Below are 26,426 nucleotides of genomic sequence, written 5' to 3'. Positions count from 1 at the left end.
TGGCACAAGACAGAGCAGATTTTAGGGCTGCTGTACATAGGGTCGCTATGAGTCGCAAATGACTCGACGGCACATAACAGCAACAACCATGAATAGAAAAATTAGATGTGTCTTAGAAAATGTGCAACTAGATTGGTCCTTTTTTGTCACATACTTCAAGCTGATTAGGATAGCCTATTCCTTGGAAAGGGGCATCATGCTTGGAAAGGGGGTGAGTCAGTGAAAGAGAAGACAATCCTTAACGAGATGGACTGGCATAGTGAATACAGCAATGGAATCAAGTATGTCATAGATAATATGGATTGCACAGGAGAGGACAAAGTTCAGATCTGTGGTTCATAGGGTTGCTATGAGTCATACTTGACTTGATGTCACCTAACAAAAACAAAAAAGTGATTTTTTTGCTGTTACACAGAGCCAACTTGATGGCATTTGATAAACAACATCAGTGATACCAGCTGGAAGCCCATTGGACAGGTGGGCATACTGATAGATATTTTGCCAACATTGTCCACATGATTTTTTTTTTTAAGCCTCAAAAAGGAAGACTATTGAAGTGTCTGAGAAACCCAAACGCCTGGATGTCTAGGCCCACATTGTCATGTGACACCAACCTGTTGAACGTGAGTGGCAACTCTCCCAGTAAACTGAGAGTTTCACTTCTGTTTTATCACTGTTCCTACTCATCATCGTTATCCAAAATTCAGGAAGAATATCTCTTGCAATGAACGCAGGCATAGGTAATACTGTATTTAAAAAAAAATACTTCTTTCATCCCAATGACACTTGAGTTTGCTAACCTAATAAAAATGCCAGGATAATCTTTACACATGGGGATGGAGAGTGAAAGGTTAAGAATACTCACTTCAATGAAGGTAACAGTAAAATTTCAGCAAAACAAAACTGGAGCTACTAGCATTTTAAGAACTGAAAAATCTAATAAAATTTTTTGGAGGGTGTCTGTCTAAAGAAAAGGGAAGAATAAATTGAAAACTGTGGCTAATATAGCCATTTTTTTGAAAATATAATTAAAAGATGATAATGGCATTATATTATGTTACCACAAGTCAGATATATAATCACAAAGATGTAAAGAGAAGTTCCAGACACAACTAGCACTTTCTCAAAAAGTTTAAAACAGAAATATTATTTGATCCAGCTATACCACTGGGAATACACCCCAAAGAAATCAGAGCCATGAAGTACACTAATGAATGCACACACATTTTTACTGGGGCATTATTCACAAAAGCAAAGAGATGGAAGCAGCCCAAGTGCCTGTCAACAAACGAATGGATAGAGGTATTTCATACAATGGAATATTATACAGTATAATCAACTTGTAAAACATGACTAAACACAGCCTTGTCTGAAAGGTATTATGCTGAGTGAAATATCTCAGTCACAAAAGGACAATTACTGCTTACCACTGCTGTTATAAAACAGCATTGCCAAGAGCAGGGGAGAACAGGAAAAGGGTGCATAGATAATGAACACTCAGCTGGCAAAAAGGAGGAAAGGACTGTCTGAAAGGAATGTATGATTAGGTTTTACATGTATGACAATTAATCTGGAACAAGAATTGCATTACAAAGGGAATTGGGAGAGAGGGAAGGGAGGAAACCATGAATCAGTGAATGAATGAATGAAAGCTCTCATCAAAATCACAATTAAAGGAAAACTTTAATCATCAGATCAGCTATGGATAGAAACTTTAAGAGATAAGTTGTTTTTCCAGAGCTAGAAGAGAAAAAAGCTTTTCCCTAGAGTTGGCACCCTGTATTTTAACTTCTAAGCTACTAAACAGTGCAAAAAATACACTTCTGGTTCAAATAGCCACTTTTATCAACCTGAAAAAAACAAAAGACAAACCTGTCTACTTGGAGTATTTCTCTTATAGCAGCAATCGACTGCTAAGAAAGCCCCTCTATTAGCCATATCCCTTATTTTACTTATGATCTGTTTCTCTTAGTCTCTTAAGAATTCATCTTATGGGGGAGAGAATAGTCTAAAAGCATTATATTTTAGGGCATTATTTTTATCATAGGAGTACACAATGAGGGTTGCGGAGTGGATTATATTTGGGGGTAGGGGGGTAGGGTTTGGGGAGGTGTGGGGGGGGATTGTGTACCAATGAGGGAGTTTTTATTTTGCTTTTCAAGGAGAGGAGCAAATGGGGGGGGAGGGTTTTGTGCGGGGAGAACGGTGCAACAATGAATGAATGGAATTCCAAAATCTCTGTAGATGTTCATTGAAATGAAAAATAAACAAACTAAATTTAAAAATTTTTACAAAAAAGTAAAAAAAAAAAGAATTCATCTTAGTCTCCTTCTCTCTTAACTCTTTAGCCACTCCTCCCTAGTTTTATTCAGCGCCCTATGTAACCTCCCTCTCTTTCTCAGCTCCCTGCTCTTTCTTGTCCCTCTTAACTGATCCCTCTTTCCTCTAGATTGGACTCTCAAAGCCTTTCTCCTTCTCTTAGCCTCCACACTACCTTAGCCCCATTTTCTCTTATCTCCCTTTTGTTTCTTATGGTCTTTTACTCTCAGTCTCTCTTCTATTTATCTGTTTCCACACTATTTCATTTTGCAGTTGCTTAGGACAGGAATCTCTGATAATCTCTACTGTCTCAGTCATAAAGTGTGAACAAATGGGGTTCAAATCCACCAGCTCCTCCATGGGAGGCAATTTCCTCTTGTGTGTTTTACTGCCTCTGAAATCCACTGGAGGGCCAGCTATGGGTTGGTTCTGACTCCAAAGCACATAGCAACAGTAAGAGGAAAAAAAGCAGACGGACCATCAGCAAAGTGAGTAAAAATAAGCACACTGGAAGCACAGCATCTGATGTAAGAACAGAAACTGCAGCTGCTTGCTCAAGCCAGCAAGGGTACATTTCCTGTAAGCACAGCATTGCCTTTTTCAGACTGCTAGTGGCTGCACTTTATTCTCTGTTCTAGAACACCATGCATAGTGATGTTGCTGATACCAGCACTGCTGCCTCTCATCCTTATGTGAAAGTGTGGCCAACCTTCAGTCTTAAGGTGTGGCCAGCAATTCCTCAATGACACAATCTGAGGGTAAGAACAAAAAGTGCAATCATTATTAGCTTCATAGCATGGGTCAGCAGCACAGGTATAGGGTAACAACAGTACTTTCCACACAGACACTGCATATGCACCATTGCTTCCTCCCCTAAAGGAGGAAGGGCTTCCATATCCTGGCTGCAGGAGAAAGAAATACCACCTCTTAACTCACAACCATTAGATTTTCTCTTCATCTCTTTTTCTGCAGAAGAAAATGGTATTCAATTAAGAATTCCAGTGGAGGATCTGTAATCATAGATTCCTCTTAATGTCAAATGGCCAATACAAATCTCGGGCTTTAGTTCTATCTTTCATCACTTTTGAACTTTTACTTCCAGTTTGATCTTTGATTTTTAAGTACAAGACACAATTGAGCCTTTGTTTTCTTCCTTCAAATCGACTACTTTATTGCCTCTGACCAGATGTTGAAGGGTCAGCTATGCGTTGGTTCTGCCTCGACAGTACACCACAAAAATAAAAGTTGACAGAAAGACAGTAAAGTGAGTAAAAACAAGAAACAGAAGCAAAGGGTCTTTAACCTTGTGGGTTTTATGTGTGATATTCAATAAAATATTCCTCTCCCTCTACTCTATCAAATAAAATTTGCTTCCAATCATTGAAGGCTTTGTAAGTATCATTTATTGTGTCTTCCCTTCAGAACACTATACTTGAATTAAAGCTTTACCTAGATAGGGTCTTTTGGAATATTCTGGTCATTTCAAGACTACAGAGTTTGAAACAATATGCATGGTGTATAATATGTGAAACTTTACTTTAGATGAAAAACTGGTTTCATTTATTCGAGAAACAAATCTATTTTAGACTTCATTTCTAGCTTGTAGTACATAGATGAGGGAAAAGAGTTTCAGAAAACATAGGGCATTAGTAGCATGCAAACTTCCAGTCAAGGAAAGTACGTAGCTAATGGGAAAACTTTGCCAGTAAGACAGAAGAGGAAGCACATACTTGGATCAAACACAGGCATACAAGTGTCAAAGGAACCTGTGTACCTGTTGTGAGAAAGGCAAATGATGAAGGAACTGACATTTTTAGAACCTCGTTCAGCTGCTCTATTATCTTTAGTTCATTATCATACCTACTTTCCAACTTTTCATCCTTTCTAACCCCACTTTATTTCGTTCCTTCATTTTGTCTCGTTCTGGTTTTCTGGAGTCATACAGTTAAAGCTGAAGGAACTCTTTAAAGCAAAAGTCCTGATAAGCCCTCCTGAACCTATTGTTGCCAACGTCCAAAAACCATTGTGAGTGCAGGACCCATTTAAGTATACCACCAACTTCAAGGGTAAACGAACCTGACCAGGTGGAAGAATTTTTCCCCCCAACGCACCATATATTTATCCTCACAGAAGCTGACTGAATATGATGTACATAAACATGCAGGGACATACACACATACACACACACACACACACACACACACACACACACACACACAATCTCTCACTCTCTCATTATAAGGGTTTGAAAAACATCTCTAGGATATGTCAATTTTGCCTTGCATAACGATTTTTAAAGCAATCCACCTACAATGCAAAGTTCTTTAGCTTATAATTCCGCAACTGCAGCCAAAAGGAAGGCAATGATTCATTGCTGGGGTGGGTATTGATCGAGCAGAGTATCACCCATGGAAAGCTCTGTTGGAGTAAAATAGAACAAAGTAAGAAAATTAATGTTTGTCCCAGATTCAGATTCCATGCTGTCATTTCACTTGCTACTTTATTTTAGGGACAGTTTCAAAATCAGTAACCATTTCTTTTCCTGTTGTTATGTGCCATCGAGTCATTTGCAACTCATAGCAACCCTATGTACAACAGCCCTAAACCCCTCTCTATCCTGTGCCAATCGCACTGCCTCTGACACACCCATCCCGATTACCCTAGTCACTGAATCAATCCACCTCATAGAGGGCCTTCCCCTCCTGCGCTGTCCCTCTACTCTACCCAGTATGATGTCCCTCTCTAAAGACCTGTCTCTCCTTACAACATGTCCAAAGTATGTCAGAGGAAGCCCCAGAATCCTTGCCTCCAAGGAGTAGCCTGGTTTAACCCTCTCTAGGATGAATCTGTTTGTTTTCTTAGCAGTCCATGGTACATTCAATACTCTTCTCCAGCACCACAACTCAAAGGCGTCAATTCTCCTTCTATCCTCCCTAGTCATTGTCCAACTCTCTGATGCATACATAACAAGTGACTGCAAAAACCATGGTCTGTATCAGGTGGACCTTAGTCTCCAGAGAGACACCGTTGCTCTTGAGTACTTTAGAGAGGTCCCTAAAAACAGACTTTCCCATCGCAATACGTTTTTTGATTTCCTGGCTGCCGGTGCCAAGAGTGTTGACCATGGAGCCAAGCAAACTGAAACTAGATTCTTTAATATTAATGTTTTAAAACATCCATAGAAAATCAGAAAGGGCAGTCTTAACAGAGATCTTCCAGTTCACTGTAATTTGCATTTATAGGTGATTACCAACTAAAACCAAAATAAAACTATTCCCTTTGAAAATGTTTCAACATTTTTCTTAAGAAGGTGAAAGAGCAGAAGTTTATTTGTTGCTATTTTTTCTCTTATCAAAACTATTTTCATTACGTGTCAAATGTATCATATATACTTTTTTTAGTTAACAATGTGAAAAGTATATATTGATATAGCAAAATAGAAGAAAACAAAACATCCTGTAAATGGCAGGGTGTGAGGCAACAAAACAGTCTTAATAAAGCATGTCAAATACACTGTAAGTCTGCTCAGATCAGGAGAAGAGTATTTAATAAGGCCAAAACACATTTAGATTGTTAATGCTGGAAATTATTCTGATTTCCAGTTAATCTCTTTGTGGATTAATAAGTAACTGAACTATGAGCTGTTTTATTTATGTCTTCTGGTTTAAATATACAACAGATAAACATATAGACTCTTGCAGAGGGAAAGGAGAAAGCTTTTGAATGTATTAAACATTTCCTTTTCTTATGATGATGAGAAAAATTACCTTCAACAGCAATTATGCAGAGCAATATACAAAAGCCTTTAGAAGAAAATCATACTATATCCCTGAATCTAATCGTAACTTCATATAAAAGCTGAATAAATGCTTTTTATTTGGGCCCAGGAAGTTTTTATACTTTTATTCATGAGGTAGTTTTCTTGAAGATGTTCTTTCTCTACTAGAATGTTCTTGTATTATGATAAAGATTAACCTAATTCACCTATTAAAAAGAGGAAGACAATAGACAGCAAAAAGATTCTGTATTACAATGGCATTTCAGAAAGACAATAGGATTTACATTTTTTTCTTAAATAAAAGATCATGTTATAAATCTATACAACCTATTCAAAATCCTTTCTAAGGGTTGAAAGAGTTCCCAGTAAATATTTTCAGAATATAAAATTTTAATTTACCTTTTATATTGTATACTTCTTTTAAATAACTGTTAAGTAAAGATCTATGCTTGACTATGGACACTGGGAAAACACTATATAACCAAGAAAAATTCTATTCTAAATTTTGAAAGAAAAATGAAAAAATTACAAAATAATACATTTATCTTTGAAAAGTATAATTATTTGCTAGAGAAGAAAAAAATATATATATATTTTTTAAAGTAAAAGGTTCAACTCAACTTAACTCATTGGCTTTGAATTGGAACCAGCGTATATCTGACCCTCCAGTGGGTTTTCAGAGGCTGTAAATTGTAAGGGAAAAGGCAAACAAACATTTTTCAGGAGACTAAAATTTTAGGCAGCAAAAACTTCATTGTAAAAACTATCATGTGCGGGGTGGGGATTGTGTACCAATGAGGGAGTTTTTCTTTTGCTTTTCAAGGAGAGGAGCAAATGGAGGGGAGGGGGGAGGGGTTTGTGCGGGGAGAAGGGTGCAACAATGAATGAATGGAATCCCAAAATCTCTGTAGATGTTCATTGAAATGAAAAATAAACAACCTAAATTAAAAAAAAAAACTATCATGAGATGAAATAACTTTAACTTCAGATGAACCTGGAAGACTTTCTTAATAAAAGGGGCTGTATTAAACTGAAATATTAAAACAACATTCTGCCAATTTGCCCCACTAAATTCTTTTGACACAAATCAGCTCAGTACTGTCAATATAATCTGGTAGGTAGGCAGGTAGAAAGAGGATAAAAAATTTTCCTTTAATATTTTCTATACTTTTGCTCTTTAAGTTACACATTGCATGAATACCTGAAGTCCACAAAAGATCTAGAAATTGCATTTAGTCTCAGCCATATTTGACTCATTCATTTGATGCAGTGCTATAGATTCTAAAGTATTATTTCAATTTAATAGCTCAGGCTTGAAACATCATCTAGAAAATAGCTCAAAACAATTGTTCCCAAGGGTTACAGAGTCAATTCTTCTCTTGTTTCTAGACAGATTCAGACATCCATGCATTGTCAGGGCATGAACAGAAAAGTGTTTCTTGGAGAAATAAGAAAGAAGAAAATTAAAGTAATCTCTTTTCATTCAGAACATGACCAACCCCTCTTAAAATGATTCTCAGATATCTGATGGCTCCCTTATCAGGGAATCAAGTGCAACACTAGGAAATTTTTATGACAAATGCTAAAGCAGCATATATGAATAAAAATAAGGTATTTTTTCATATAAAATTCTTTTCTACCTAAAATCTGCTTCAGAAACACGAGAGAAGCAAGAGGCCCTGAACACTTAGCAAAGAATATAATTCACTATTATTTAAAAGTAGAAATACCAGACAGATATCCATACCAGATTTTCATATTTTAAACTTAATTAACAAAAGGATTTTAAATTAATTCACCAATGGTCCTGCACGATAAAGATAGGCAGCCTCTTCTTACTGGGATCACTTCAGAAACCAGGAGGAAGTTGGGAACCTACTCAACAGCGGTCAGTTTGTGGGTTTTTTTTGTTTGTTTGTTTTGTTTTTACTATACTTATCTACTTCCTAAACAACATGCTTCTGGAAACTCTATGAACCTTGATAAATGTCAATAGTTGTATAGAGCGGCTTCAGGCCTTTTGTTCAGAGGATTGCTATGAGGCATGCTCAACTTGAAGGCAATCAACACATATACACGTATTTGCAATAGAGAGCTATGGTGGCTTAGTGGTAAGGAACTTGTGCTGCTAGCACAAAAGTATGCAACTCAATGAGCTGCATTCTGCCCTGCAGGAGAAAGATGGACAATCTACTCCTATGCTACTTACTGTTGCTGAAAATCCACTGTACGGTCAGCTTTGGAGTGGTTTTGACTCGACAGTACACAACCAAAGCACATTCGAGTGGTGTAGTCCACAGAGAACGGGGCTGCTCCCCTAAAATCTATGCCTCTCTGGCAAATTGAATCAATTAATGGCTCCACTGGAGAAAGACAGGCAATCTCCACATGTACAATTTACAGACTTGGAAGTCCAACGGAGGGTTCGCTATGAATTGGTTATGACTCAACAACAATGAGGGTTTGTTTTTTGGTTTGGGGTTTTTTTTGGGGGGTTCTCATTTGTTTTTATTTGTAATGATTCATTTATGTGTAGACTTAATAGTGTTTTCATCCAAGCCAGAGAATTTAGTAGCCACCTGAGACAGCTTCTGCAAAGATCTGCAGAAACTTGGTTGTCACATAAAATTACATCATTGTTTATGAGGTCGATTTTCTTTATTTCTCCAACAAATGGGTAATAAATTGTAGAACATACTTTAATTTGTCAGAACAAATAAATGACAAAGGCTTGGTGTGATTTAGGGTACTCAATTGGCATCAGTCTGGGTTTGTTTTTTTTTTAATAATAAGTAAATTTCACATCATAGGGATCACTAGCTGATTTATTAGATAACAAATCTTTCTGGGCGTCAGCCCTGGACCCATTACTCTCTAGGCACAGTAATAGAAATTACGTTGTTGGCATTTCTATGTCCACTCAGTTCTGTGTAGCCTATCAACTATTGCCACTTTCTTATACTATTTTTACTGTTAATAAAGGTGGGGAGCAATTAGTCTTTAAAGCATAATTCATTAATATATAATGAAATAATCTCACAGAAAGTCCCCACACACTGTTGTCTAGCAATAAGCCACTTGGGGAGACAGGTTAAGCTCTCTGTAGAAAGTAAGCTGAATAGAAACGCAATAGGACCTGAGAATTTAGGTACTGGTACATGACATTTCTCAGCTCTCTCCTACGGAGTTATCAATGCTGGGTGCTTGAGATCCTCAACGCTTTATTCTTTTGTGCAAGAAACCTCTCATTTCTGCCCAGTAAAGAAGAAAATAAAACAGGGACATGTTCCTTTCTGGAACACTCTGTGGATGCAACTGGTTGTACCTGGACCCAAACACATCTCTCCAGGGATGACCGGGACAACAGAGAGACTCCAGTCTTGGTCAGTCTTTCTGCAGCTGAGTTCCAGATCATACTGAGTAGACACTTGCTGGCCCTCAGATCAACATATAGACGGCAGGCACTCTCCAGACTTCCAAAACAACTGCTCTGGATTTCCAGAGTGATTTAAAAAGCAATTCTTAAAACATCATACCTATACATTGAGGCTACCCTATAAACCAAAATTTCACCTACTAAAAAATAGAGTTCTTTTTCATGCAAACATATTCGAATGTCCTACTGGAAGTTGCCTGGACTAAGACAAAAAGTGAGACTAGAAGATGATAACAGTTCACTAACTGTTTCTCAGTATTGAAACCATATATTACTGTCATTACTTTTAGCAAAGAGAAACAGAGGCTATAATGAGGTCTTCACGAATGGCTAGTCAATGTAGATAGAAAAACACAGTGCAATGGTCTTATAATTAATACAGGGTCCTGGCTGGGAGAGGACTTATAAATAAATGTCATTGTCCTGTACATAAAAAATGGAAAACTATTCACCTCAAACTAGAATTCCTCTTCTGAAACCAAACTTGACTAACTTTTTTCATAATTTTATAATTTGAATATATCACTTCAAGTAATATGTTTATACCATTAGTGTAAGTAAACTCAATTAGCTATTTCTGAGGTATCGTGGTGACAATTTAATTATTCTTTATGGAACTTTTTGAGAAACATTTATGGATATTCTTCCATTTTTGACCCAGTAAAGACTGACATGTCAAGCTAAGAAACATCTGTAGTTGAACAAGGTATATAATGTTGTTGTTGTTACTCATCCCGATTGCCCCAGTCACCAAAGCAATCCATCTCCCAGAGGGCCTTCCCCTCCTGCGCCTACCCTCCACCCTCCCAAGCATGATGTCCTTCTCCAAGGACCGGTCTCTCCTTACAACATGACCAAAATATGTCAGATGAAGTTTCAGAATCCTTGCCTCCAAGGATATATAATACTCTCTATCAATCCTGTATCTTTTTTAGAAGACAAACAATAATTGCAAATATAAGTTCTGCCTTCAGTGTATTTTCTTTTCCCCCCGAAACCTGAAAGTCCTCATCAATATTATAAGATAAATGAGATCAAATCAGAAGTGAAAACTATGTGTTTTTGCCAATTACCAAAAGCAGAAATAGATTTTGTGGTCAACACAAACCGAAAAAAATGAGACAAATTCCTAACCTACAGTAGATGCTGGTCTCAAGGCTGCAGTGCAAACAAAGACACTGACAGACACAGACACACCCCAGAGAAAAGAAACTGACAAAGATACATACTTCACCTCCACAATTAAGCAAGTGAGAAGATGTGGCAACACCTCAGTCATGCCATTTAAGGAAGAGAAATCTAAATGAAATCCACTGTTGTTTTTAAATCTACATCCAAATGCTAAAACTGTTATTAAGTCTGAACTCAATATCAGACTTATTGCCTTCCACTTGATACCAATATCCTTCTAGAAGTTCTTGATTTTCTCAAGAGGAGACTGGCCATCTTTCTAACTAGAAAAGGCTGGTAGTTGAGAATTGCCAACCTTTAGATTAGTAGCCCAGTGTGTAATAATAATCTGTGGCACCAGGGCTCCCTTCTACAAGTTGAAGACCCTACGTCATTAAAAATGCTAGACCTGGTTTTTACATCCATAATAACTACAGTAACATAACTTTTCATCATTAAAACAACAACAAAATCACTGCCATCGAGTGTACAGAACACTACAGCCTATGTTACCAGAGTGTCCAAAAAAACCCCACTGCCTTTGATCAGCTTCTATTACAGTGATCTTTTAGACCATTTCCAAGGCTCTAAATTGTTTAAAGAAGAAATTGCTCATGTGTCTCCCACAGACAGGCTGATGGATTCAAACCATCAACTTTTCAGTTAGAAGCCAAACCAAAACCAATCAAATACCAGGGTGGCTTACTTTTGAAGAATTGTCATGCATCTACATGATCACTAGTGGTGGTGGTGTTAGGTTCCGTCAAGTCAAGCATTATATACAGCAACCTTATGAACAACAGATCTGAACCCTGTCTTATCCTGCTGTGCCATCCTCAAACTTCTTGACACGATGAAGTCCATTGTAGCAGTCACTGTGCATTCCACCTGGTTGAGGGTCTTCTTCTTCTATGAACCTCTACCTTTCTGATCATCATGTGTCTCTTGAAGGTACAGCTCCTCACAACATGTCCATAGTATGTTAGGTGAAGCTTCATCATCCTTGTCTCCAAAAAGCAATCCAGCTGCACCCTCTTCAAGACATATGTGTGTACTTTTGGCCTTCCATCTTATGTTCAGTACTCTTCTCAACACCACAGCTCAAAGCTGTCAACTCTTCTTCTGACATCCTTATTCATTGTCCAGCTCTCAGATGCATAGCAAGTGATTGGGAAAACCATGGCTTGAATGAGACATACTTTAGTCCTCAAACTGAATCATTACTCTTCAATAATTTAGCAAGGTCTCTAACTGCATAGTTTTCCAGTGCAATATGTCTCCTGATTTCCTGACTGCTAGTACCAAGGGTATCAGTTTTGTTTGATTAATCTGATCACCAGTGTGCTTAGCACTTGGATTTAAAAGAAAAGCGAGTGACCTGCAGTATTTAGTTCCATCAATATTTTTTTGTTTCTTTGTTTCACCTTGAAGTTATAAAATTTTCTTTTTAAGTAAAATACAGAGAGTAAAATCTATTCTTATTTCACAATTTCAAGACATGATGATCAGGGATATTAATTTTTAAAATTTTTTTCTTTTATTAATTTTAATGAACATTTACAGAGATTTTGGATTTCCATTCATTCACTGTTGCACTTTTCTTCCTGCTGACCCCTTGTATTATTTTTTTTAAAATATTCTTTTCTATTGTTGCATATTTTCTTTCCCCTGTTCCCCAGCCCAGCCGGCAAAGCACCTCTTGTTCCAGATTGCTGTCATATGGGTAAATTCTTAGTACTGTGTCAAGATACTCAATGTTTCTGTTCCAGTTGTTTCACATTAATTAACTTACTCTTTCGGACCCCAACCCTCTCATCTTTGTTTTATAAAAGCTATCAACGCTTTTGTCTTATACGTTACATACACTTACCAGTAACTTTTGATTGCACCATGCTCAGAGATAAACTTTAATGAAGATGTGATTCATAAAATCATTTCAGAGTACACCTGTGATTTTTCTCTTTGGGATCATAATCAGAAACCCACAGGGCATGCTGTTGGTAGGCAGCCAAATTTCATTTAAGAGACTTCAGAACACTATATCCTTAAAACAAATAGCTAAATCTGCTTTGTATTCACGCTCTTTACAACTTAAAAGTGTGAACAATGAACTAGCCACATCTGCCTCACCTGGGAGCTTGTTAGAAATACAGAAGTACAGGCAGCCAAAATCTACTAAATCAGAAATGTGCACTTGAGCAAGATCCCCAAGTGTTTTGTAAGCATGATAATGTTTGAGAAGCACTGGTCTAACTCACAATTCCTGATTTGGTTTGGAAGACAGAACAAAACTTACATAAGCCACAAATCTTGCCTATAAAATGTGCCATCTTTGTCATCCAGATGCTTTAGAAGGCAAAAAATCCAATTCTACAATCCTCACAAACACAAGACTAGAATACGAGGTAAAAGTCACATAGTCATTGGGTGTGTGTTACAACAAAACCGAGAGTGATTTCAATAAAGGTAAGAACTGTGAATTATGAATACCATCCCACAGGAATGGCCTGATAAAGCTGAGCTTTCTGGAGCATCAGTAATTCTCACCAAGCATCAATAAGTCTCTTTCCATTAACTGAGATGCACTCACAACATAAGAGCTCCCTGTAAGAAAAAGCAGGAGCAGCAGTGAGGAGCTGAGCTGCTCTTCCATGAGCATGCCTCTGGAGTCATGGAATCCACGGAGGGCTTCACGAAGGGCTTCTCATGAGAGGGTACCACATTATCATTAAGTCTAGATTAATAATTGCTGAAAGTAGCCAAATTCAGTGCTATTTTATATCACTTAATATTCACGAATCACAAGGAATCCTAGTGGTACAGTGGTTAAAATAGTGGCCTGTGAACCCAAAAGTTAGCCAATCAAACCCAACATATGTTCCATGGAAGAAAGAGGGGACAGTCTACTTCCATAAGAGTAGTTCTGGTTTGTAGTCCACATTAAGTGGTATTGCTAATAAAAGTCAAGGTTCTCTGGCTGTTTGAACTCACCAGTGGCTCTGAGGGAAGAAAATACATAGTCTCCTTGAGTTGTGATTTACAATTATGGAAACCTAATGAAGAATTGCTATGAGCTTCATTATACTGAGTGCAAGTGAGTGTCGTTCATAAAGACTACAACCTTGGAAACAATGTGGGACTGTTCTACTCTATCCTGCATGATTGCTATGAGTTGAGATCAATTCAAGGCAATGGGTTTAGCAATTACCAGGACTGCCAGTTCATTGGTAGAATTCTTACCTGTTATGAAAAAGACAAATTCAAGCTTTGATTCACAATACTGAGTGATTCCATGAACAAAATATTAAACAACCAAGGATCATTAAAAGAAAATGGAAGGAATATACAAAGTTGTAGTACCAAAAAGTACTCATTGACACTGAAAACCTCCAGGAAACATCACATGGCCAGAAGCCAATGGTAACAAAGAAAGAGTTAAGCTGTGCTGAAAACACTGGGGAAAAATAAGGCCCTAGGAATAAATGGGATACCAGAGATCCATACTCCTATTCGTAAGAAAATTAATCCAGTAGAAGGTGAAAATATAGAACAATATCATTAATATCACATGAAAGGAAGATATTTCTGAAGATCATCCAAAAATGACTGGGAAATGCCAGAAGTTCAAGCTTGATTTAGAAGAGGTCACATCACCAGGGATATCATTGCTATTGTCAGATGGATCCTAGCTGAAAACAGAGAATATCAGAAGACTGTCTATCTGTGTTTTACTAACTATGTAAATACATTTGACTATGTGAATCACAACAAATTATGGATAACATTGAGAATAATGGGAATTCCTGAATAGTTAATTGTGTTAATGGAGAATCTATACTTAGACCAAGATGCAGGTTGTCTAAACAGAAAAACAGAACACTATATTGTTTAAAGTTGGGAAGGGTATACGTCAAAGGTGTATCCTTTCTCCATACCTATTCAGTGTATGTGTTCAGCAAATAATTTATGAAGCTGGACTTCACAAAGAAGAATGTAGTATCAGGGTAAGAGGAAGAATCATCACCAATCTGTGCTATACAAATAACAGAACCTTGCTTGTTGAAAGCAGAGACCTGAAGAAGTGTTTGTTACAGATCAAAGAGTACATCCTTCAATACGGATTATATCTTAATATCAAGATGACAAAGGTCCTTAACCACTACGGGGCCAGTGAGCAACATCAAGATAAACAGAGAAAGGATTGAAATTTTTAATTATTTCATTTTGGTTAGATCCACTATCAACATGCTTGGTATCAGCAGATAGGAGATAAAGAGATAAACTGCTTTGGAGTCTGGTGGCCTAGTGGCAAGAAGTTGTGCTATAATCCTGAAGGCATGTGATTTGAATCCACCAGCTATCCCATGGGAGAAAGACAGCCAGTCGCCTTCCATGTGATCAAGTGCCTCTGAAAACCTGTCAGAGGATCGGCTATGGGTCAGTTCCAACTTGATGGTATGGAACAACTACAATACTGCTTTGGGCCAGTTTGCTGTCAGGGAACTCTCAAGAAATCTAAAGAGCAATTATGTCAGTTTGAAGACTAAGATGTGTCTGATTCAGGTCATGGTCTTTTCAATTACTTGCTATGCATATGAGAGAAAATAAATAAAGATGACAGAAGAAAAACTGAAGCCTTTGAGCTATGGTATTGGAGAAGAGCACTGAATATCTCATGAACTGCCAACAGAATGGACAAATATATCTTGGAAAAGGTGCAGCCAGAATGCTCCTTGGAGGTAAAGATCACAAAGTTTCATCTCTCATACTTTGGACATGTTGGTAGGAGAGGCTATTGCTTAGAAAAGAATCTCATGCTTAAAGGGTGGAGAGACATTGAAACAGAGGAAAACTCCCATCAAGATGGAATGACATGGTGACAGCAGCAATGGGCTCATGTGTATTAAAGATGGTGAGAATGGCACAGGACAGGACGAGACCTGTAGTTCACAGAATCACTATGAGTTGTACTTGACTCAACAGCACCTAACACAACAACTTGCAGGAAATCCAGGCTCAGCCAGGCACCTCATGTGCAATCATCTTCCATCTGTCAGTCGAGGCTCAAATGTTGTTATGATGCTGTGTAAATTTCAGTGGAGCTTCCAGACTAAGAAAGAGTAGGTATTCTAGTACTGAGTATCAGCTAATAAAAAGTCTACGGATCACAAAGATCTGATCTACAGTCAATCAAATGATGCTGCAAGATTTTGTGTTCCATTGCACCTGAGGTCCTCATGACTCTGAAGCCAACTCTACAGCAGATAACCACAACGATAGTCAAATAAATGTAGTGTTCCTCTCACTTAACTGAAGGGTTAGGTATTCATGTAAACAGAAGAAACACTAGGAGAATGACTGCACATAAATCAGAATTCAGGTCAACAAGACACATGCCAATTTGTAGGCTTCATGTTTACTCAAAAAGAAACATACTTAGTTTTAAAACTACTCTATACTATTATATGGGAAGAATATTTTTTAGAAGAAAGAAAACAATAACAAGAACACCAATTAGCCCAAGTCTTTAATGTGAATAGTAAATTTTACAATCCCTCCATTATCTGGTCTTCTGCAGAGCCAGAAAATATACTGTCACTAATTTAGGAGAATTACAGCCTTTGTTCATTTTAGAGTGAATCTGTGCCAAAACGATAAACATGCTATTGTTTTCTCTTGTTGTTTTTTTTTAAATAAATAAATAAAAAGGGATATGAATTCTAGACAGTGGCAGAAATGAGGAGAACATGAATAGGAAAGTCGTTTCCTATTGTTCCGGTCTCACAACAACACAAATGACAATCATTACTACAGCCGCACCTGTTGGGCAAAATGACTCTGCTTCCTGGCGGTGACACTGGAATCACCTCAAGGGAAAAGATGGGGAGTGGGAAAACACATACTCTTTCATGCTCATTGCTTGCAATAAGCAATATAAATCAAACTGCCTCTATCAGATAAGAAAGATTTGGTTACAATTCCCAGGACAGAGCAGCTAGTCTATAAACATTTGGGTTCTCTTTCCTTTATTCCTGTTTAACTTTATCAGACAAAAGTATTTCCCAATAAAAAATGCAAAAATACACTTTTAAGAACCAAGATTTTTTTTAAAAAAACCACCCCAAAACCTCCCAAACATTCAAAACAAAAACCAAATAACCAACCAACAAACCTTTGAAAGAACTTTCAGAAATTAGTCCTTCTATCCAAATTATTAAGTGACATGATTTAACATAGAGATATTTCCAACCAGTAGACAGGAGCTGGCAATGACTCTCAGTGATCTCATAGTCCTCAGAGTAGAATTCTACTCTATAGGGTTTTCAATGGCAGATTTTAACAAGTAAATCAATACGAAGTAATCTCTGCTTGTACTCCAACCACCATTTTTTTTCAGTGAGCATCTGAGTGTGCTAGCTGTTTTCATTACTCACAAACTTCTTGGGGAATTTACATCCCTAACAAGCCCTGGCAGTTCTCATTACCCTGCAAAAATAAAGAAACTTAAAAGCAGACGTTTTGCTATGCAATTATAGTCTCAAGGCAAAAAGTGCTTCCATCCATACTGAAACACCCATACTACTCTCATATCAGTATCCTGAAACGTGCACTGTCCAAAATCATTACATAATTAAAGTGCACTTTGGTGGGGTTTTTATTGGAGTTTCTCTTTTATTAGAAAGGGAGAAGTAAAATAGAAAGGACAAAACAGGTAGGAGCCAGGTTTGAATACTGACCTGTTTAATCATTAATAGATGTCCTTCCTGTTGTTGCTCTTACTTGCTGTTGAGTTGCCTGTGACTCATAGTGAACCTATTCACAACAGCTCTACAGCTTGTCCTGTCCTTAGCCAGTCTCATTAACTCTGACACACTTACCACCATTGCCCCAGTCACTGAGTCAATCCACCTCATTTGAGGTCTTTCTCTCCTTCACTATCCCTCCATCCTTCCAAGTTTGATGTCTGTCTCTAAGAACCAGTCTTTCCTGGCCACATGCCTAAACTATGTAAGACGGAGCTTCAAAATCCTAGCCTCCAAGGAGAAACTTGGTTTCACTCTCTCCAAGACAGACCTATTTGTTTTCTTGGCATTCCGTGGGATAAGACTGGATAAGATGTCACTAAGATGAGATTGTTAACAACTTCAGATTGCTTGACTCCACAATAAACACTCTTGGTACCAGCAGCCAGGAAGTTAAAAGATTAATTTCACCGGGAAATCCTGCTGTCAGAGACCTCTCCAAAGTACTGAAGAGATGAAATGCAAGTATGGAGACTAAGGTGCACCTGATTCAGTCCATGGTCTTTGCAATTACTTGCTATGCATCAAAAAGCTGGACATTGACTAGAGATGGTAGAAGGAGAGTTGATGCCTTTGAGCTTTGGTGCTGGAGAAGTATATAGAACATACCATGGATGGCTAAGAGTACAAACAGGTTCATCCTAGAGAGGGTGAAACCAGGCTGCTCCTTGGAGGCAAGGACTTTGAAGTTTCATGTGACATACTCCGGACATGCTTCAAGGAGGGAGAGTCCTTGGAGAGGGGCAGTGCAAAGAGAGGAAGACCCTCTATGAGATGGATTGATTCAGTGATTAGGGTTACGGGGGTAGGTGTGTTAGAGACAGTAAGATTGGCACGGGATAGAGCAGCATATAGGGCTGTTGTACATAGGGTTGCTATGTTTCGGAAAAGACTGGACAGTACACAACAACAGGATGTCCTTAGGGAAAATAAAAACCCAAAAATTTAAGCCTATGATTAAAAAAACAAACAAACCCTTGTTCTCATTAAAAAAGTCAAAGTAAAGCCTGGGTGAAGCTGGTGATAAATATATAAAAAGACTAACTGACTTAGGGTACACAAAGCACCTAGAAGGTCCGGGCACCTCATAAGTGCAGCCACCATTTATGATCTGTCAGTGGAGGTCGAAGTCTCCACGAAGTTGATTAGGTCTCCAAAAATCTTCTAGACCAAGAAGGACTAGGAAGAAAGGCCTGGAATTCAACTCAAAAAATCTATCAGTGAGACCTCTTATGAATCACAAAGGCCAAATCTGCAGCTAATGATGGGAATATCCAAGCACTGGGCATTGTTTTGTTCCTTTGTGTATGGGGTCACAAGTGTGGAGCCATCCCCATTGCAGTTAATAGGTATCCAGTCCGTTGCCCCTCCTCTATTTCTCCTTCTTTCTTTCACTATTTCAAAGTTATACACAGTATGAGGTCTCTCTCAGTTAAGGTAGTGGGGGGAAAGCAAACTTTAAAACAATAAAATCATAAATGGATGCAGTAACAAACTGGGTTATATTTTGAGGAGGGTCAATGTATCTCTGATCAAAGGGATTTTCTATGTCACAAGTGATTTAGGAAAATTTAGCACTCCACAGAGCATTCACAGAGTCCTAAGAAACCTGTGTTTGCCCTTTCATTCTCAGTGGGGCACTTGTGCTGGGAAGACAGTAAACAACCCACTACTGCTCCCTTCTCCTTTATGTCATGCCCAAGCTAAAGCATGGCTTCGGGAAAAACTGCACTGCCCACTCCAAGTTGCTATAACAACATCATTGCCAAAGTAGTAGGCTACTCTGTAGGTGTCAGATTAGTCTTTTCTAGATATTATATCACTTCTGCTCCTGGCACATCTGTGCCTGTTAAGAGGGTAGGCTGGAGTCACCACGAAACTCCGCAGCCACACACTAGCTCAGGCTAGAGAGAGGTGGTTGGAAAGCTAATGAGCTCTTCTCATATACAGAATTCCAACAGACTGTGCTTCAAATCTTCAGACGATTCTTCTCTCTATGAGAGAGCAGAGTGATACCTTGATACTCTCTGTAAGGCTGCACAGTATCTATACCATGAAACTAAACTGCCTTTTAATGATAAGTATCAAAGAAGGAGGTAGATTAAAAAGAATGTTACCTTGCTCCTAAAAAGTCATTAGTTTATGCCCTAGAAGAAAAGAAGGAATTAAAAATTTAGATTGAGACAACAAATATGCAAACACATTGCTTCCAGGCTCTCTGTGGCTGGGTAACTTTGATGATCAAATAGGCTCAGCAGTTACCAGCCCAGGAAAGCAAACAATGTAGGCAGATACCGATCCAGAATTGTTAGGATGGAGCCAATGATGATGGCATTCCGATTCTCGACTCTCTCCCTCTGACTCAGTACCAACCAGAGTCCCATAGGATATACTACACTAGTTAGCCCATTTCCAGTTTCCTCATGACAAAGTCTCACTTTCTGACCCAAAACATTCTCTCTCTTCGTCCTATCCTTCTGTCTGAGCCACATGCAAGTGAGAGTGGCAGACTCTTCCTTGGAGAGGTGCTAATAACGAGCTTCTGTATGTCTTCACTTAGGTCGTCTTCACTTATTTCCACCAGATGTTATGCGTCTGTCTATGTTACAGTCCATTTATGAACAAAATCACATTTTAAGATATGCAGCCATGGCAGCTTAAGAAAATGAACATCATCCCTGAGACTTCTGGGCAACCCTAAACTCTGTCCGCTTCACACTTTGATGCTCATCAAACTGATCTCCAGCCTTTCTCCTCCATCCACGCATGGATCCAATCAGAGCAAAGAATTGCAATCATAGAGTGGTCAATCATACACTAAAATTCTGACCTATCAGGTAACTTCTGAATCCCAAGCAGACCAGGTCAGTCAGCCACTCTGCTAGACTACTCAGCATGCCAGGCTGTTCCACAAATCCGTCACTAGACAAGTAGTCCAATGTACCTGGTATGACCATCTCTCTTCACATTAGCAATTGATTAACCAAGCGAATGCCTATCAATAAAGCCACGACCTTGTCTATATCCCAGCTCCTTGACAAAGCCACAGACAATGCTTCCTATCCCGTTCTGAAGGAGGACTACTCATTCCTCTTCCCTGACATAAAATGTTGTTGTGGTTGTTATGCGCTGTCATGTAGTGTGTGACTCACAATGACCCTACTACATACAAAATACCTAAACCCCGATCTGTCCCGTACCAGTCTCATTGTCTCCGACACACCTACCCCCATTACTCCAATCACTGAAACAATTCACCTCATAGAGGTCCTTCCTCTCCTGTGCCATCCCTCCACTCTCCCAAGCATGATGTTCCACTCCAAGGACTGCTCCCTCCTTGCAACATGTCCAAAGTAATGTCAGACGAAGATTCAGAATTCTTGCCTCCATGGAGCAGCCTATCTTAACCAGCATCAACTCTCCTTTTATCCTTCCTAGTTATTGTCCAGCTCTCTGATGCAAAGCAAGTGACTGCAAAGACCATGGCCTGTATCTAGTGCACCTTAGTTTCTAGAGGGACACAATTATTCCAAATGTCTATCTGTGTTTAGTTGATTATGCAAAGGCCTTTGTGTGGATCACAACAAACTGGTTGACTCTGAGAAGAACGGGAATCCCAGAACATTTGATCATGCTTATGTGAAAACTATACTTAGACCAGGATGCAGTCGTCAGAACAGACCAAGGAAAACACTGCATGGTTCAAAATTAGGAAGGCTTTATGCCAGGGATGTGTCTTATCTCCATACCTTTTTAACCTATATATATGCAAAACATATTATCTGGGAGGCTGGGCTCTATGAGGAGAAGTGTAGCATCAGGACTGGTAGAAGATTCATTAATAGTCTGTGATATTTAGATGACACAATCCTGCTTGCTGAAACGGAGGAGGACCTGAAACGCGTGCTGCAGAGGGTCAAGGACTGCAGCCTTCAATATGGATTGAGGCTCAATATCAAAAAGACAAAGATTCTCACCACTGGACCAATTGGCAACATCAGGATGGATGGTGAAGAGATTGAGATTGTTCACCGCTTCAGTTTGCTTGGCTGTACAGTCAACACTCTTGGCACCCACAGCCAGAAAATTAAAAGACATTGCGATGGGAAAGTCTGCTGTTAGGGACCTCTCCAGAGTACTGAAGAGTAATGGTGACACAACACAGGACATACAATTTTTGGCACGCATCACATGGTATAGCAATGATTCAGTTACAGCAGTCAGCCTTTCTTATCCATTGAATTCTCAGAGTATAGGAACTACATTTCACTCTCTTGTGTACTCTGTGCAGGCACACCAAGTCTATGTTTGTTTCATAAGTTAAGAAGTAGGTGGGTGAGTAAATGTTATAGGTTTAGATAAATATTAATAAATTTAAAATATTTTAAAAAAATTTTGAAAAATATTCAAAAGCACTAACGTGGACTGAGGGGACCATTGGGAGTTTTACAGGAAGTAGGCTTACAAATTCATCGAAACACCCAGGTTCTCTGCCTACCTCAATCTCCGTGCTGTTGTCATCCTGCCCATCATCCAGCAGAAGGTCTGTGAAGCTTCTGGGCTCTGTAGAATCTTGACCCAAGCTCGCTCTGTTTGTGTCTACCGCCTTGAGAGAGTCAAGGTTTCTTCTCCACCTGTGGCTGTAGGCGTGTGAGTACACTTCCACCTCATCTTCTGTTGGAGGGAAGGGTTGAGCAACTTCATATCTCCAATCTGTTTGTCAAAAAAATAAAAATAAAAATGTGTTACACCTTGGAATGACTCACACCTATTGCTTACTAGAGCAGAAAAGGAACCTGCCAGTCACGGCCATAGCTAACTAGTAATAGTAAAATCAGCTTACTGGTCACATTTGTAACTGATGGGAGTCTCTCCCAGTGAAATTCAGTTGCAGGATCTACCTTAGTGACAATGGCTAATGAGCAGCCTTCTCCGAGGCCCTTAAACAGATGTGCAGCATGAAAGCACTGTATTGTTGCTCTCTTCTATTCCTCCATAACACTTTTCTACTAGTTCTGAGAAAATAAACCAGAATCCAAGCAAATAAATCAAACCATGCACTTTTCAGATCGTTTGAAAATGAAGTCAGTCATGATTGCTAACTAGGAGCTTGTATTAGTTTCACATCATTTGTGTTGGGAAGCAGGGAGATTGTGATGCACTTGAAATGGTTAAATGATACATGGACTTATCTCCATGGGAATGTGCCCACCTCCCTGTAGCTTGCAAGTCAGACGTGGTTCATTGACTCATTTAATAAAGAGCACCCTTAGGAATCACCACAAACGCTCCTGTTCATTTTTGTTGCTTCACCTTGGAATCTTGTCAGGGTAGTAAAGAATGACACTGACGGGCACTTAAGAGAAACGGATGGCAAGGCAAGGAGATCAAATCACTATGGGATTTTAAAGCCATCTGCAGGGATTGGCCTTTCTGACCCCATTTCATCTTGTTACGACGGGAGGGAAAATTAGATTCAATCATTACTCCTAGTATTTCATTTCAGCAGGTCAGCAGGGAAGGTATACCCCAAGTATGGGAAATTTACTTTCTGACCAAGAAGAGCAGCCTTCTTCTATGCAACCATTACTAAAAGGTAGGAACTGACAGGCTTTATAACTGGTGGCAGGATATGGATTCAAAAGGAACTGAGAGAGTAAGGATTTCATTCCAGCTGTGATTGTACCCTTTTAAAAAAAAAACAGTGTGTGGTGGTGGGGGGGGGATTAATCACGGGCTGTACAATTTGATAGGTGGACGGGTGTGGGAAATTGAAAGATTTTGTTTGAATTTGTATTCAAATTTTGTAAATAAACTAGTGCTGTTGTTGTTGCTATGTGCTGTCGAGTCGTTTTCAACTCATAGCGACCCTATGCACAACAGCCCTAAACCCTGCTCTATCCTGCGCCAACCGCACTGCCTCTGACACACCCATCCCGATTACCCCAGTCACTGAATCAATCCATCTCATAGAGGGCAAAAAATAAAAAAAAAAATTAAATCAAAAAAAGAACATGGCAATGAATTAAAATGCCGCTTTAAATACTTCCAGATCAATTCTTCACAATGTAAAACAAAACAAAACAAACCCCAAATCCTGTATATTTCCTGAGGTCCCTAGGTGGTACAAAAGGTCAACAGATTAAATCCAGTCAGTGGCACAACATAATAAAGGTCTGGCAATCTGCTACTTATAGCATTAAAACCAAAAAATCCTGTGGCGTGCAGTTCCAGTTTGAAGCACATGAGATAACATGAGTTATAAAAGACTTGTCAGCACCAAGTAGTGTCAACCATTTCACAGAGTCCTGGGTGCTGTAAACACTTAAGCAATCTACTACAAACTATTCCAACAGCTAATCAAATCATGTTAATGTGAACCTATCCACAAGTCCTTACTACCCAAAAATCACAACTAAAGAACTCATGGGTCACAGTAAGATGGGCTTAACTTGACAGGAACTGGTAAAAATTGCATTTTGAAGTCTCCCATTATTAAATGCATGTATAATGATCTAAAATATCCCTTTTCAACTAACAATGGAGCTAATAAATCTACACAAAGAACATCCCTTCCCTTCATAGTAAACGTAATAGACCTCCTGCTGATTGATATCTTAGTGTTTTAAATTTAGGACAAAAAAAGCAAACAAAACCACAATCCCTGTAATCGATTTTAGGTCACACAGAATTGTATAGTTTATAAGAATGATTTAGACTAAAATGTACAGGAATTCCACCAGGAGAACTCTAACAGCCATTTGCTTTATTTATATGTCCTGCCTAATTAAAAAAATTAGATGAGGTCACTTACAACAAGGGTAAGCAAGAAAGTTCTAACAGCCAGCGAAATATTATGATTAATTTACAGAACTGTTGTGAGGTTCAAAGGAAAGGACACAAAAAAGGAGTGATCTTAGGCCCTATCCCATTCCAAACGTTAAGTACTTGGCATGAGTAAACAATACTAGCATCACCAGTACGGAAATAATTTTAAAAAAAACAAAACAAAACAAAAAAAAAAAAACTCTATTACCACAGTTGGACAATGAACAGTATTTGTTAACTGTTTTCCTAATTGACTGAGTGGAGGAAGAAATTACTGATAGTCTCTACAGCAAGACTCACAAATCCTGAAATAAGAAACAATGTACAGAAAGTCAGGAAAGCTGAGCTGCATTTCTTTGTGAGGCTTACTGACTCTTGGATGAACATCATTTGTGACATTCTCTGTGTTTTAGCCGCCCCATATTAAAAGAGGAAATGAATGTGTATTACCTTCAAGAGTGGTCAGCTTTTCCCGAGGCTTTCTTAGCCAGTGAGACCTGTGATTCAATGCAACACTACAGAAAGCAATTTTATTTGCTTTATTTATATGTCCTGCCTAATTAACAAAATTAGATGAGAACACTTACAACAAGGGTAAGCAAGAAAGTTCTGTACCAACCAGATAAATCCTCAGAGCATAATGCTGAGGTCAACTTTAGTAATGAGTTTCTCTTAGCAATGATCCCACTGACATAGGTATCCAAATATAAATAATCACGCATGAAAGATTGCTTGAATGTCAATCCCAATAGGATATAATGTAAAAAAAAAAAGACTAAGTAGTTAATGAAGTAAACGGGGCTCTAGAAAAAGAAATAAAGGTACTTTTTTTAAAAAGTCCACCCACTCAGAGGAACAGCTTTAACCAGAGGCATATCCATCCTCTATAATGTTAATCAGCAAAAATATACCTACGACTTCAAAGAATTAGGCTTTATTAAATTTTTCAAAACAGAACTTCAAAGTAACTTTCAGTTGCTTTTGAATAGCTGCTATGGTTTCTTCCCTGGTGTTAATTTCAACATTTTCTTCTAAGGGGATTTTAACACAGAAAAATATATTACATTTCCTTCATCCCCATTATTGTTGTTGTTAAGAGCCATGGAGTCAAGTATGACTTATAGAGACCCTATGAACAATAGATTTGAACTCTGCCCTACCCTGCCAGACGATACCATGAATCTGTAGAACTTGACTGATACTAGCTAGCTATCCTTCTAGCCACCCATTCATCCGGGGCTCTTTCATCTATCTCTCTAACTAGGTGTCATATAAAAAACAAAGCTTTTATTGAGTTAAAGTAGTTTGTATTTGGGTTTGCTGGGGTATTTTTATTTTATGTAATCTTCACCTGTGTTATTTTATTTTTTCTATTTTCCCTCTATTCTTATACAAACAACAGTACAACCACCAATCTGCCTTCCTCTTCCTAGAATGTATAATTCCAGCATTAAAACTATCACTTGTTACTTCTACCGTTTTTTACAGAAATAAATCAGAATCTGAAGGAAATTATGATTTTCTGAGTTGTGTGAGGATACCAAGGGTATCATCCAAGAAGAGTGCAAACGTTAATTACAAAGATAGAAGAAGAAGAAAAGACCAAAATGGATGTCAGAAGAAACTCTGAATATTGCACTGGAGCACAGAAAAGCCAAGGCACAAGGAAGAACTCAAGATACTAAAGAGCTCAAAAGAAGATTTCACGTGGGATGACAAAGTAAAAAATTACAATGAAATGTGCAAGGAGTTGGAGTCAGAAAACCAAAAGGGTTGAACTCGCTCAGCATTTCTTAAGCTCAAGGAACTAAAGAACAAATTCAAATCTCGAGTTGCTATAATCAAGGATGCTGTAGGCAGAGTATTAAATGATCCAGGAAGTATCAAAAGAAGATGGAAAGAATATACTGAGTTATTGCATCGAATGGAATTAGAAGACAAAGAAGAATTTAATGAAACAACATATGAGCAAGATCCTATGGTGATGAAGGAAGAAGTTCAAGCTGCTTTGAAAGAAATAACAAAAAATAAGGCCCCAGGAATAGATGGTATACCAAGTGACATATTTCAGCTAACAGATGCTGCCCTGGAC

At 38.4% G+C, this 26,426-nt stretch overlaps 1 protein-coding gene across 2 annotated transcripts in view; it reads right to left on the bottom strand.

Annotated features, from left to right (window-relative positions):
- PLXDC2 (plexin domain containing 2) overlaps nucleotides 1–26,426 on the bottom strand; it is a 662,310-nt gene that overhangs the window by 381,651 nt on the left and 254,233 nt on the right. For both annotated transcript variants that reach the window (XM_006887048.1, XM_006887049.1), the window contains exon 2: nucleotides 22,005–22,219. In XM_006887048.1, coding sequence (XP_006887110.1) covers nucleotides 22,005–22,219 — 215 coding nt within the window. The remainder of the gene's footprint in view (nucleotides 1–22,004; nucleotides 22,220–26,426) is intronic.

Source organism: Elephantulus edwardii, unplaced genomic scaffold, assembly GCF_000299155.1.
Source record: "Elephantulus edwardii isolate Elephantulus edwardi_28Jun2011 unplaced genomic scaffold, EleEdw1.0 scaffold00054, whole genome shotgun sequence".
In the NCBI taxonomy this organism is placed as follows: domain Eukaryota; kingdom Metazoa; phylum Chordata; class Mammalia; order Macroscelidea; family Macroscelididae; genus Elephantulus; species Elephantulus edwardii.
This window is presented reverse-complemented; position numbering and strand designations above follow the sequence as displayed.